The sequence below is a fragment of the Grammomys surdaster genome, unplaced genomic scaffold (genome assembly GCF_004785775.1).
Source record: "Grammomys surdaster isolate TR1022 unplaced genomic scaffold, NIH_TR_1.0 133, whole genome shotgun sequence".
NCBI classification, from domain to species: Eukaryota; Metazoa; Chordata; class Mammalia; order Rodentia; family Muridae; genus Grammomys; species Grammomys surdaster.
Window position 1 is genome coordinate 1,189,969 of NW_021604591.1, and position 13,316 is coordinate 1,203,284.

A 13,316-nucleotide genomic window follows, 5' to 3' on the forward strand; every position below is an offset into this window, starting at 1 on the left:
CCTGAATGTGAGCTCTCAATAGTGGTATCTGACTTGGAATCCAGATATGAAGGAACTCTTTTTAACAGTGGAACATAATACATCTTCGAACTACCAGATGGCTTATATGGCAACAGCACAGGCTGGGCTGAGAAGGTAAATATCAGAACTGTTAGTAAGAAAGCACTGACTCTGAAAATACACACCAAGTATCTTTCACCTGCCAGGCAGTGCTCACATTTCTTGAAATTCATGAATGAACTAAACATAAATTCACCTTGCTTTCAACAGAAGACAGAATTCTAGAGATGGAAAATACATGACACAATTAATTAAAATATACAAGCAAGTTATCTGGTATTTTATAAAGTTACAAGGTATATATCAAAGTTAAAAAGACAACAAAGTAAACACAAAGAGAAAAAGATAAGATCTGACTCTATTCAAAGATCATCAGTTTGGGTGCTAGAGAGATGGCTGCACTGCCTGCTCTTCCAGAGGCCCTGAGTTCAATTCCCAGCAACCACATGGTAGCTCACAACCATCTGTAATAGAATCCAATGCCCTCTTCTGGTGTGTCTGAAGACAGCAACAGTGTACTCATATACATAAAATAAATAATGCTTTTAAAAAAAATCATCAGTTTGATGTAGACTCTATCCATGTTTTTCTTCTGTTTACACACTCGTTATCATAAAGTAAAAGTTTCAATTCAGTTTTTTTGTTTTATAATAATATTAATTTTATCCTACTCATACAGAGAGAACTCTGATATAAAATGTAGATTTCAATTTTTTTTTCAGTTAGGTCTCCCTTCTTGTATTTCTGCCACCATCATGACAGCTACATATTCTAGGCAAGACACAAATTGTCTCATAGCCTGAATCTCAGAAACAGGCACTTGGAGGCACCTAAAATACTTTTGCCATCTGGGGCCAAACTCCAACTGGCTCAAAAGCCTGAGATGTGAAGACAGAATATATGTTTGAATATATATACACACCTGTGAGAGTATGCGTGAATGTATATACATTACCAAATACACATACAATACCAAACTTAGTAATTTGGTAATGGCCAGTGCTGAGGTTGAAGTGCTTTAAGTTTTCCCTGCCAGCTTTTATACCATTCTAGGTACTAGTAGAGAACAGGGTCCATTCTTAGATCAAAGGCAAAGTAATCACAAAAGGCAAAGAACCTTTGTTCTTTGATCACATCAGGTAAGATCACATCAGGTAAGAAATCAAACAAAGCAATAAACAAAGTCCCAGAGTCACTGGGTCTGGGAGCTTATCAGGATTACCAAGACAAGAGGGAAGTCACGCATTCCTTGGCTGTGTTTACCTTGATCCTTGCATTAGCCCAAATACTCTTATCTAAGCCTACTTCCTTGAGCCCAGTGACAAGACAAGTACATGCCAAATTTCTATAAGCAGCAAATTTCTATAAGTGGCACCAAAGGCTCTCCAGTTATGTCTACATGTGTATGTTCTTGTTCACATGTGTCAGGGTTCACATGTGTTCACATTTCCATACAGCAGGATCAGTGGTCAACCTGAGTAACAGGTGGTTGTTTCATAAGCAAGAAATACACTATTACTATGCACAATTAAAGTCATATTACTATGAACCAAATGCCAATAAATTCATCTGCCTGCCTTAAAAACAATTCTTACATACTAACTGTATTTTTACAAAAATCTCTGGACAAAAGTCAGCCAGCCATAGCAGCATGAATTTCATATACTCTAATTAACTCTATTTAAAATAAAGATGAAAATCCTATTCTTTTCACAGGTATGCAAACAAAAACTGAATACGGTAATATTATAGCATAATGCTGATATTAAAGTGAGGTTTAATGATGAGAAAGACAATAACACTTTAAAGATAATTACACAAAAGTTGATTAAACGATGTAAACCTCAGTTATATCCTTACCATCTTGGCCATGAGAAGCTGTGATTTGCGGCACTGAGGATGATGAGGCAAACCGGGATGGCTTTTGGGCCATGGGGTCTAGAGTGTCCTGTTCACGATCATCAGCATTAATAAAAATTTCCGATGAAAATGTAGTCTTTTCTGGACTTTCGGTTGTTATCTGAGTGATGGCATCGGATGATGATAACTTTCCAGAGGATGTAGTAAAGGGAACCTTACTCTGTTCTTGTGAACTAACAACAACAACAAAAAGACAAAACAGCTCATATCCTTGGCAAGAAATATTTAAGTAATTAGGCAATTGTAAATATAGTGATCTCTCATGTTAACAACCTATTTCCATAGTAGTCTTCATTTTGTAAGATACATAGTAACAAGTGATCAAGCATGTTTATTATTTATTCCAAAATCATTATAATTATTATAATTATAATCAATTTATAATACCTTTATGTAATTCAACTGAGGAAACAGTACTTCTTAGTTGAAATAGACTCTCATTTATTTATGTTTAATTTGACAATTACTATAAAACTATATTAAATGCCCAGAGGACACAAGGATAAACATGAAACAAACACTTCCCATAAGGGAATCATAAAGGTGAAACCAGAAGCTCTAAAGGGTGTGTGTGTGTTTAATCAAGATTATTGAGAATTCATGTTAAAACAAAGTAAATGAATAATTGAATAAACAAACATCTAGGAAGAAAGGCTAGTTTTGCTTATGAAGAATTCCACAGACACCTCTCACCAAAGAAGGTAAAGCTTAGCTCCAACTCCCAAACCCCCAAGTACAGGCTGGACTTAGTGGCTAGATCTCAAGGAATACAGTCTAAAAAGTGAGAAACCCACCTACCTAATGATCAAAGATGACATCACACTATACTTGTGGGTATAATTTCCCCTATCTGATGTGAGGGTAAAATTTCACTTGTGGTATTCTCTCGTCAAATTTAAAGCTTCAGTCTAATAACAAGGAAACATAATCAAACTGGAATGGAGGATCTATTTAGCAAATGTCTAGTATTCTTCAAAATTGCCAAGTCCATTTAAAAACAAGGAAGGAAACAGGGTTGTCACATACTGCAGAAGGTTAAAGAGATACTTGCACTGTCATAGCAAAATTCACAAGCTGTGTGGCCTTTAAACAAAACTCACTGATTACCAGTGTGGAGGCTCAGAAGGCCAATGAAGCAGTGATAGAATCTGTCTGGTGAAGACCTATTTTCTGGTTCATAGATGTTGCCATGCTTACATGGTGGGTGGGAACTCTTTGGATAAAGGCACTAATCTCATTCATGAGGCACTTACTCTCACAACCTAAATTCTTTGAGGCCGTATTTCCAAACACCATCATACTGGGGATTATATTTCAATATGTGGCTTTTGGAGAAACTAAGTATTTAAACCACCACATTGTGTTACTGGTTCCCAAAATTCCTGTCTTCACATGCAAATATACTCATTCCATCCCAATAGTCATAACTCATGACAATAACAACTCCGAAGTTCCAAAGTTAAGTCCAGAGTGTCATCTAAGTACCATCTTCATCAAAGGTAGATTCGATGTATAATTTATATGCAGACAAACTGTTCTCCAACTGTGAACCAATGACATAAAACATAGTATGTATGTCCTTCCAAAATACAACATGACAACCAGCACAGGACAGTCTCATTCCAAAAGAGAAAGAGAGGAAAGGAAATCTTAAATCTTAAATCTCAAGAATTGAACAGAAGCTCTGACCTCTAGTCTCTGTGACTCTGGCAGCAAATCCCTGTGGGGCTTCTCCCAATGGCCCTTCTCTCAGCGGCTCTCTAAATCACATCACCACAATGTTGTTGGGTATAGTACATACATGGGACCCTAGAGCCACACCTGAGATGGCGAAGGAGTGCAGTGACATAGAGTATGGGACAGAAGATCTGTGGGACAGCACTGAGCAGTAAGCACAGAAAATGCACAAAGACCTGAAATGTCTCCTTTGAAATTATGACCCCCAAGTCCCTGCACTCTGGGTCATTAGTGGGTAGGTCACTAATAGTATCTGAAATACCTTTGAATATATTCTTCAATATTCTTAGTGAAAAGAAAAGATCTGGCTGACCGATCCATACTTACCAAACATACTGCCAAACACTTTCTCGTTTTTATAATTCAGAAATGCTAAATATTTTCCAATAAATAATTTCTACTTCTTTTCATATTAAAATGCATTATTAAATCATTTCCTTCATTGCAGAAGGTGGTGGGCAAAATGTAAGAGCTGGAAATGGGGGCAGTGCTCTGAAATACTGCCTTTTGGACATAACAGGGCTATTGCACTAAAAAACTCACAGCAGCTATAGTACCTACACAAGACACATGCAGGTTCTGATGTGTCAATATTTCAGCACAAACAGAGAAAGGGCCCACACCTTGATGAGAAGCTATTGGCAATTAATGACTGCTGAATGTGTAAGAGTAAATTTTCTTCAGGGTATAATCACTGCTAGTTAAGTTACTAATGATCTAATTAATAACTCTGTGCACATTCAAAATAATAATGTAAATAAATTAACATTTTTAAAAACTTATTTTCTTATTCTATTTTATAACAAACATCGAAGAAAAGCCAAGCTGTACCTTCAACACTTTTCTTAGAGATTTCAGCCAAGTTCCTCACTTACAAATTAAAGATAAAAACAGTAAATCATAAGTCACTCAGATAAGAAAGCATAATTCTGTATAGGTATAAATAATAAACTGAATTTGCTAAACACCAAGATAGTTATATAATGTTAAAGAATCTTATATAACATATTTAATTACACAGAGAAAAGAATAACTTAACAATAGTAACATGTAGCTGCTACAACCTTACTAAGTAATTCAAGTGATGATTGTCAACCGTGGAACAAATTACAACTATGTAGCATGATCTGATATAACGATGAGAGTCAGCATAGTCTGCGCTGCATAGAGTAACTAACAGAAATGCAAACATAAGAAAACTCAAAGATCATTTCACAAAGTAATTGTTTTATAAAATCTTAAAAAGTTTCAAGCTTATGAACATCAAGGAAGTTCTAGAGCCAGACATGGTGGAGCACATCTTTAAATCTCGGAATTTGGGAGGCAGAGGAAGGCAGACCTTTGTGTTCCAGGCCAGCCTGGTCTACACACTGAGTTTCAGGATAGCCTGGTCTATATAAAGAGACCCAGTCTCAAAAACTAAAAACAAATAAAAAACAAGAAACCACTGAAGAAACAGCTTCAAAGAAAGAACTTTAAACACACATAAACTCATACAACATGTAATTTTGAATTATTTCTTTTGCTGCAAAGACTAGCAGGAGAAGTAGAGAAGTCAGAATGACACCTATAATGAATTCCAGTATCAATTTCCTGACCTGGATGTTTTCATTTTCGCTATGTAGGAAATCTTTTAGGAAATAAAAATGTGTGATATTAAGTGATGGGGCAGGTCACCAACTCCACAAAAGACTAATTACAAGGAGAACTTACAACTTCCCCATAACCTTTAATTCAAATACACACACACACTCACACACACACACACACTCACACACTCACACATTCACTCACTCACTCACAATCAAGGGAAGGGACAGAAATAAGAAAATCATGCCTGGGAGTGTGACTATATGTTACCATGCAATATGTTCCTATCGTGTGTTGACTAATAAGCAGACAAATATAGCAAAGGGAACACACAACAACTCATGTGACCAGCTAAATCAGATTGTTCTTTATCCCACACAGCAACATCTAAACATACAATCTTTTCAACCATAAATTGGTCAAAATAAAAACATCACAAAGCAATTCTGAACATGTTTACATAGAGTGAGTGACGCCATTCCAAGTAACTGCAGTGACTACAATGCAATTAAGAAACACATAGCACCAGTCCATGGGACAAAGAAAAACCTAAAAACTACATTAAAAAAAAAAAAACAACTCTCTAACAATGTAATAGAAAAGAATGCTAAAAATTAACAAAAAATTATGAATACATTATTTACTCTTAGGAAGGTAAAAAACAAAACAAGTTAAGATATAAAATGTAAGACAAAAGATAAGAGTAGAAATTAACCACTAAAGAGGCTTACCAAAACCCCTATTTTTAACCCTTAACGATAATGACCTCACAGAAAGATTATCAATATCAAAAAAGGAGGTGGGGGAAAGCTAATGTTACAACAGGATATCACATGTCAACTTAGAAAAAAAAATTTGAAAGCATTTTTTTCAAACCACCAGAAAAAACTGTATAGTCATATGCATTAAATAAATTGAACTAGTAATAAAAATTACCCCATCAATGACAATATCATTAGTGAATTCTACCAAACATATAAAACTAATTCCAAATCTTCAGACTACCACTACTTTCATAAAGAATTCCAGTTCAATACTGGACAACTACTCATGAGTGGCTGCTTCTCATGAGCACAGCAGTGCACATCTTTAAATATCAGGCCATCACATCAGCACAGGCTTCCATGAGTTAGGCATGTAGAAGGCAATCTCTACAACACCCACAATAATACAAACCTTCTGTTTCTGAGGTTTGATCACCAATTTCCTTTTTATGACTTTCCCTCCTTTCCCACTTTGGTTCCTTAGCTGGACAAGTTGGCAGGGACATCTGTATGCTTACCAGTAGGAAACTGAGGCCCTTCACATGTGTCTTCTGCTCTAGCTATTAGCTCAATCCACTTCATTTGCTTTGTGCATGCTAGCCCAGACCTGCTTCTGATGGACAGATCTCCTTAAGATTTTTTGTGTGAATAAGAAATTTCCTTTAATATCATCTTGGTGTGAAGAAAACAATGAGTATGAATCTATCTTGTTTTTGCCAGGGTAACCAATCAACCATGAAAAAAAATTAAAGATGTCTACAAAGAGATGAGAGAGACAGTTCAGTAGTTAAAGCACCTACTGCTCTGCCAGAGGACCCAGATTAGATTCACAGCACCTAAATAATGGGTCACAACCATCTGTAACTCCAGTTCTAGGGATCCAGCATCTTGTTCTGGCCTCTGTGTGCACTGTCCACATGTGGCATATATACATACATACATACATACATACATACATACATACATACATAAATGCAGGTGTATACATATATACATGCATGCATACATACATGACAAAACAATAAAATTTTTAATTAAAAAATGTCTTTAAAGCCGGGCAGTGGTGGCGCACACCTTTAATCCCAGCACTTGGGAGGCAGAGGCAGTCTGATTTCTGAGTTCAAGACCAGCCTGGTCTACAGAGTGAGTTCCAGGACAGCCAGGGCTACACAGAGAAACCCTGTCTCGAAAAACAAAAACAAAAACAAAAAAGTCTTTAAGACAGTTAAAGGTCTAAAGAGAGTTAAGTAGATCAGCACTTGGACGTAAAATGACCCCAAAGTGGTCCTTAACCCTAGACGATGGCCACTGCTTTCGGGGGCTGCAGAACCTATAGAAGGTGGTGCCTCACTGGTAGAAGTGGGTTGCTAGGGAGCAGGTATTGATAATTGTAACCAGCCCTACTTCCAGCCTTAGTCTCTCTTCTCCCCGGTCTGCTAAGATGTAACAATCCCCCTCACATCCTGCCATCATAATTCCTGCCCCTTCCATCACTGTGCCTTCCCCATCGTGATGAACTGTATATTCCCAGCCCAGCCAAGAGAAACCTCTATCCCTGATATTCTCTGTAAGAAGTACTGCTCCTCTTCCATTCATTTATTCCTCTTTTTTTTTAATTATTTACATCAATATAGACTTGGTATCTCTTTCATACTTTACGTTATAATTCAGTGCTTAAGTTACTCAGTTTCTGAGATCAGTGATTTCAGAGCTTTGCCCCTGACTCCCACTCCTGCCCAGAATCAGCCAGTCCTCTAAAGAACTCTCTTTTCTTTTGTATGGAGCATACTATTTCAACTATTTACAAACCCTGATGTAAGCTCCAGATTTGCTCAGCTGTTACTGGATGTCATTCCTTGTAACCCCTTTCACTGACTTAAACTAATACAAATATTACCAATAGGTTAGCCTGGTTGGCCAACAAGTCTCAAGGATCTCTCTATGTCTCTAACCACAATGCTGGCATTACACATTGCATGATTACACATGCCCACCCTGACGTCTGACTTTTTCTAGGCCATGGGTACTAGAGATCAGACTCAGGTCATCATGCTTTCAAGGCAAATACTTTTCCAGCAGCACTGCCTCCCCCTCGACTACAAAAAAAAATTTCCTATACTTTTCAAGGTTTAAAACCCAGGAATTGAGTTAATGAGATTTGTAGTCTAAGCAGTGTAAACATGAAGCTTAGCATTTAGTATATTCTCAATAAGCAGCATCTTTATTAGTTCATACTTGTAATAATTTTCTTGTTTATAGTTTTACCTAAATTTTAAAGAATCTCAGCTCCAATAAGTTGGCATTTAAACCTTGAAGTCTGCTATACTTTTAATTTATAATTTATTTTATACTTTTAATTTCTAAACATTAAAATAAAATCTATCACTTCCTATGATTTATAATATTAAAACCAGAAGTTGACACCTTTGATTTCTTACCCAAATCCAGTTCTTAATCACTTCGGCTTTGTAAAGGACCTTTCAACTTCTCAACACTTTCCTTCTACAACATCTCACAAGAGTGTCAAAGATATTAAATGATTTGTCCAAAATGTGGATGAAAGAAAGCTACAAGTAGTGTTCAAGAATGTGCAAAACACCAGGATGCAGGAAGCGAAGTTCTTACCTTGTTAAAATAACCTGCTGCTGAGCAATTCTCCTCCCACCAACATCATTTGGCACAAGAAACAATGTTAGTGTCTTGGTTTCCCAGTCAATCAGGGAATCAAGATGTCATGAAGACTAAATGAGATTGTGTATCAATGTCACTCATGTCCATAGATTCTGAATACGCACTTCTCCTTCCCAAGCCCTGGGCTTTCCACTGTGGTATGCTACCTTCTCAACCATTTACATACAGCTAATTCTTTCTCATTAGTCATAAAATACTTATAAAGGTAAAACTAACTCGGCGATGAATTACTAATATTAGGTCAAGTAACCTGTCCATGAATTTAGTTTCCATTCTTGTAACACAAGGTAAGGGAGGCTTCTCATCCAGGAACATCATAATCATATACATAACTGCTGGGTTGGCTAAAGTGCTTATGTGCCAGGATAACACTCAGTACTATAAAGTTATGGGGCTTTAAAAAAACTTCTTGTAAATACAAACATAATAGAGAAATCATGGGCTAGAAAGGAAAGAGAAATATATACAAAGAGAGTATGTAAGCAGAAATATGGTTAATTATGACTGTGAACTTAACTGGATTGAGAAATGCCTGGATATGTTTGAGGGTATTTGCAGAGTTAATTAGATCATGACAACTCTGATCTAAGAATAGCTTAAATTACTGATAGATTCAAAATATAAAAAGATTACTGGGAGATGGCAGAATTGTTCAAGGTGGGAAATAGCTGGGAGAAATTAGGTCACTTGAGAGTATTTTCTTGGAGGCTCCTCCACCTCATCCTCTTGTAGCCATGATATTGAAGCAAGCAAGCATCAGTTGACCTCTCTACAACTATGACCAAAATAAATCTCTCCACATTTATGTTGCAACCTCCCAGGATCTTCAGTGCATCTCCAATATAAAAATAAGTAATAATTGTACTATGGGCTGGCCAATGGTTCTTTTCAAAGTTTCTGATTTCTTACATCTGATGTCAAATCTTACAAAAAGTTCTTCCCATGTTACTTCACGTTTCATGTTTACATTACCTTCACATCACTTACTTATCTCTTAAGACCAGTTAGATTCAATCTCCTCTAACAAAATCACACACCCTCCCCACACCCCAGTCTTTCAGTTTGCTTAACTATTTAAAATCCTCTGTTACAAATTCCATCAGTTTGCCTGTTATCACAGTGACTCACCCATCTGCAGATACTGGAGTCCCCTCTGGTTTGGAATATTCTTCCAAATTTGAAATGTTCACTTGTGTTTGCCTTGAGGTTACTATCTGGCTATTCTGAGGAAGTTTGAGTTTCAAGTCCTGAAAAATAGTCTTACTATCTGGAAGAGAAGACTGTGTGACTTGCAAATCCAGTGGAGACTTAGGTCCTAGAAAAACTAAAGATTCTTGATCCTGTGCTACTGGTTTACAGGTCAGTAATTTGGAGGTTGGTTCCAATGACCTTGAAGATATAATTCGCAGATCAGAGTTAAACTCACTATTAATCCTTGTTTTAGAAGCAGGATCCAATGAATGAAACCTTTCATCTAAGGTTCCACTATCCAACTTGGAAGGAGTCTTGGGACAAAGAGTTATACGAACACATGAAAGTGCTTTTCTATTTGAAGGTGGAGTAGATGCAGCTGTGCAGTGGTCGGGAGCTGACTGGGAGACAATACCACTGACCTTGGCGTCAACATTTACCATATTAGACAAGTATGATTGAGGTATATGCTGAACCTCTTTTACCTTACAATCCTGAACTTGAGAAAGAGGACAGTGCTGTTTTCTCATGTGGCCATTTACATCTGGAGGTTTGCTTTGCTGCTGATCAGGAAAATCGGGAGAAGGGTCTGCAACTATATAATCCTGGCACTTAGGAAAGAAAGAGTGATCTTCTCTTATTTCATGATCTACATCTGGGGCTTTGGTTTGCTCAAAGAGTTTTGGCTGTTCAAGAAAAATGCAAGAAGCAATGTCTGGACAAGAGGGAGAAGGGTATTTTCTCATATGAAGATCTGTATGTGGGGTGTGGCTTTCTTCAAAGAACTGTTGTTCAAGAAAAATGCAAGGAGGAAGATCAGGAGTTATAGTTACATTCTTCTCTTTTACCTCTACTGTGGAAGTTAGTTTGTCCTGGCTAACAATGGTATCCTTACCAGAAAATTGAGCTCCCTTGAAACTGCTAACATTTGTACTGACATTGGGTTCAGAATGGCTGACTTTAAAACCTGATCTTCCTTTTTGATGAGAATGCTCAAAATCAACAGGTAATTTTTGCCTTTGCCTACTACCGTCAGCTAAAATAGTCACTGGTGTATGCCTTGTAAGTGATGAATTGGAAGAGGTTTTCTGTTTAAGATCTCTAGAAGAAATCTGCTCTTCAGGGAAATGAGGCTTAAACACTCCTAAAGATGGTCCAGTACACTGGCTACCTGCAGTAACACCAACCTTACAACCACAAGAATCAGAGTGTTCGTGAGAAGAAAAAGTGATGGAAGAAGTGAACTGCTTCTTGGGTTCAGGGGGCAGTATTTGAGATGAGGAAGGAATATCCATTTCTTTAGTTGGCACACAAGTAGGTTCTACTAATTCTGATGGCTGGGGATCCATGTATGCATGGAATGGCATTCCAACACCCTTGCTAATTTTGATGTCATCGGGTACAAGTTTTTGAAATGGGGGATGACTCTGTAACTGAAAGGAATTCCCTACTTTGAAACGGGGATTGCTCTGATCTATCGATCTGGAAAGGTTGATGTGCCTGCCTCTCCATGATGATGGGATCCGATGTCCTCTAATCAAGTCTGAAGGTTCAACAGATCGAAAAACACAATGGCGGCTGTCTGGTCGTGGTTGTTCAGCAGTAAGAGTCCTGAAACATCCTTTCTCATGGCTCTCAATAATAATGTGACCACAGACAGCTTCAGGCAAACATCCTATTCCTCGTGGACTCTGTAAGCCCTAGAAGATATAAGAAATCCAATAGACATGTACTGATTAGTTTTATATCCAAGCTAAAAATGACCATAAGTGTTATCTTCTTCATCTATAAGACAGATCAAAGGAACAGCAAGAAAAAAATGAAACTTTATAGAATAAAATAGATCATGATAATGAACACTTAGGAAACTAAGTTCTACTTGGGGCTGGAGAGATGGCTCGGTGGTTAAGAGCACTGACTGCTCTTCCAGGACCCGTGTTCAGTTCACAGCACCCACATCAGGCAGGTCACAACCATGTGTAAATTGAGCTCCAAAGTGTCAATGCACCTACATTCATGTACATGTGCCTACATGCAGACACACACATATATACATACCTAAAAATAATAAAAATAGCTAGGTGTAGTGATGCATACCTTTAATTTTAGCACTCAAGAGGCAGAGGCAGGTGATCTCTGAGTTGGAGGCCAGCTTGGTCTATAGAGCAAGTTCTAGGACAGCCAGGACTATGCAGAAAAACCCCGTCATGAAAAACCAATGATGATGATAACGTTAATAATAACAATTTTAGTAGCTTTAGTTAAATAAATTATTATTATTCCTAAAAAAAAAAAAAAGAAAGAAAGAAAAGAACACATACAAAAAAAAATTTCAAAACACAGCAGTGGTTTTGTGAGTAGCTCAGTGGTAAAGTGCTTCTGTACCATATATGATGGTATAAGTCTGATCTCCAGCATAACACACATATAACAAACAGAAAGAGTGACATAAAAATGTCAATAAACAGGACATAAAGATGAGAAATAAGAATATTAAAAGAACGGGGCTGGAGAGATGGCTCAGTGGTTAAGAGCACTGACTGCTCTTCCAAAGGTCCTGAGTTCAATTCCCAGCAACCACATGGTGGCTCATAACCTTCTGTAAAGGGGTCTGATGCCCTCTTCTGGTGTGTCTGGAAACAGCTACAGTGTATTCATCTAAATAAAATAAATCCTTAAAAAAAGCATTTTTAAAAAAAGAATATTAAAAGAACATTCAACATCAAAAAAGGATATCCCTGTGAATTATTCTCAATTCAAATATTTTAGTTATTTGAAATAAAAAGGTCAACACAAAAAAAATTCATCCTATGACTTCATTTTATGACATTCTTAAAATTACAAAATACAGAAATGGAGACTAGACTAGGGTTTGACAAGTGTTACAGAAGAGGTGGAAGGGGAGGTGCATGGACATAGCTATTATATATAAGAGCAGCCTTAGACAGTTTGTGAAGTATCAGTTTTCAGTATCCTGACTGTATAGCCAATGTCATAACTGGGGAAGATCATTAAAATTTTGCAAGACTTTTTTAAATTGGCATAGTGGTGCATGCCTTCAATCTCAGCACTTGAGACAGGTAGGTAGATCTCTTGTGAATTCAAGGCCAGCCTGGTCTACAAAGTAAATTCCAGATCAATCAGACCCTGTCTCAAACAGGATAGATATCCTCTCTCCAGATTTTTTTTTTTTTTTTTGGTTTTTCGAGCCAGGGTTTCTCTGTGCAGCCCTGGCTGTCCTGGAACTCACTCTGTAGACCAGGCTGGCCTTGAACTCAGAAATCCGCCTGCCTCTGCCTCCCAAGTGCTGCAGATAATTTTTTTTATAGCTGCATGTAATGCTACAATTTAAAACAACAGTTG

General features: G+C 37.3%; 1 protein-coding gene across 1 annotated transcript in view; it reads right to left on the bottom strand.

Moving 5' to 3' along the window:
• Alms1 (ALMS1 centrosome and basal body associated protein) overlaps positions 1 to 13,316 on the bottom strand; it is a 98,717-nt gene that overhangs the window by 43,247 nt on the left and 42,154 nt on the right. The window contains exons 10-12 of the mRNA XM_028762410.1: positions 9,891 to 11,653; positions 1,921 to 2,153; positions 2 to 127 (exon numbers count right to left, since the gene is read on the bottom strand). Of these exons, the coding sequence (XP_028618243.1) occupies positions 2 to 127; positions 1,921 to 2,153; positions 9,891 to 11,653 (2,122 nt within the window). The remainder of the gene's footprint in view (position 1; positions 128 to 1,920; positions 2,154 to 9,890; positions 11,654 to 13,316) is intronic.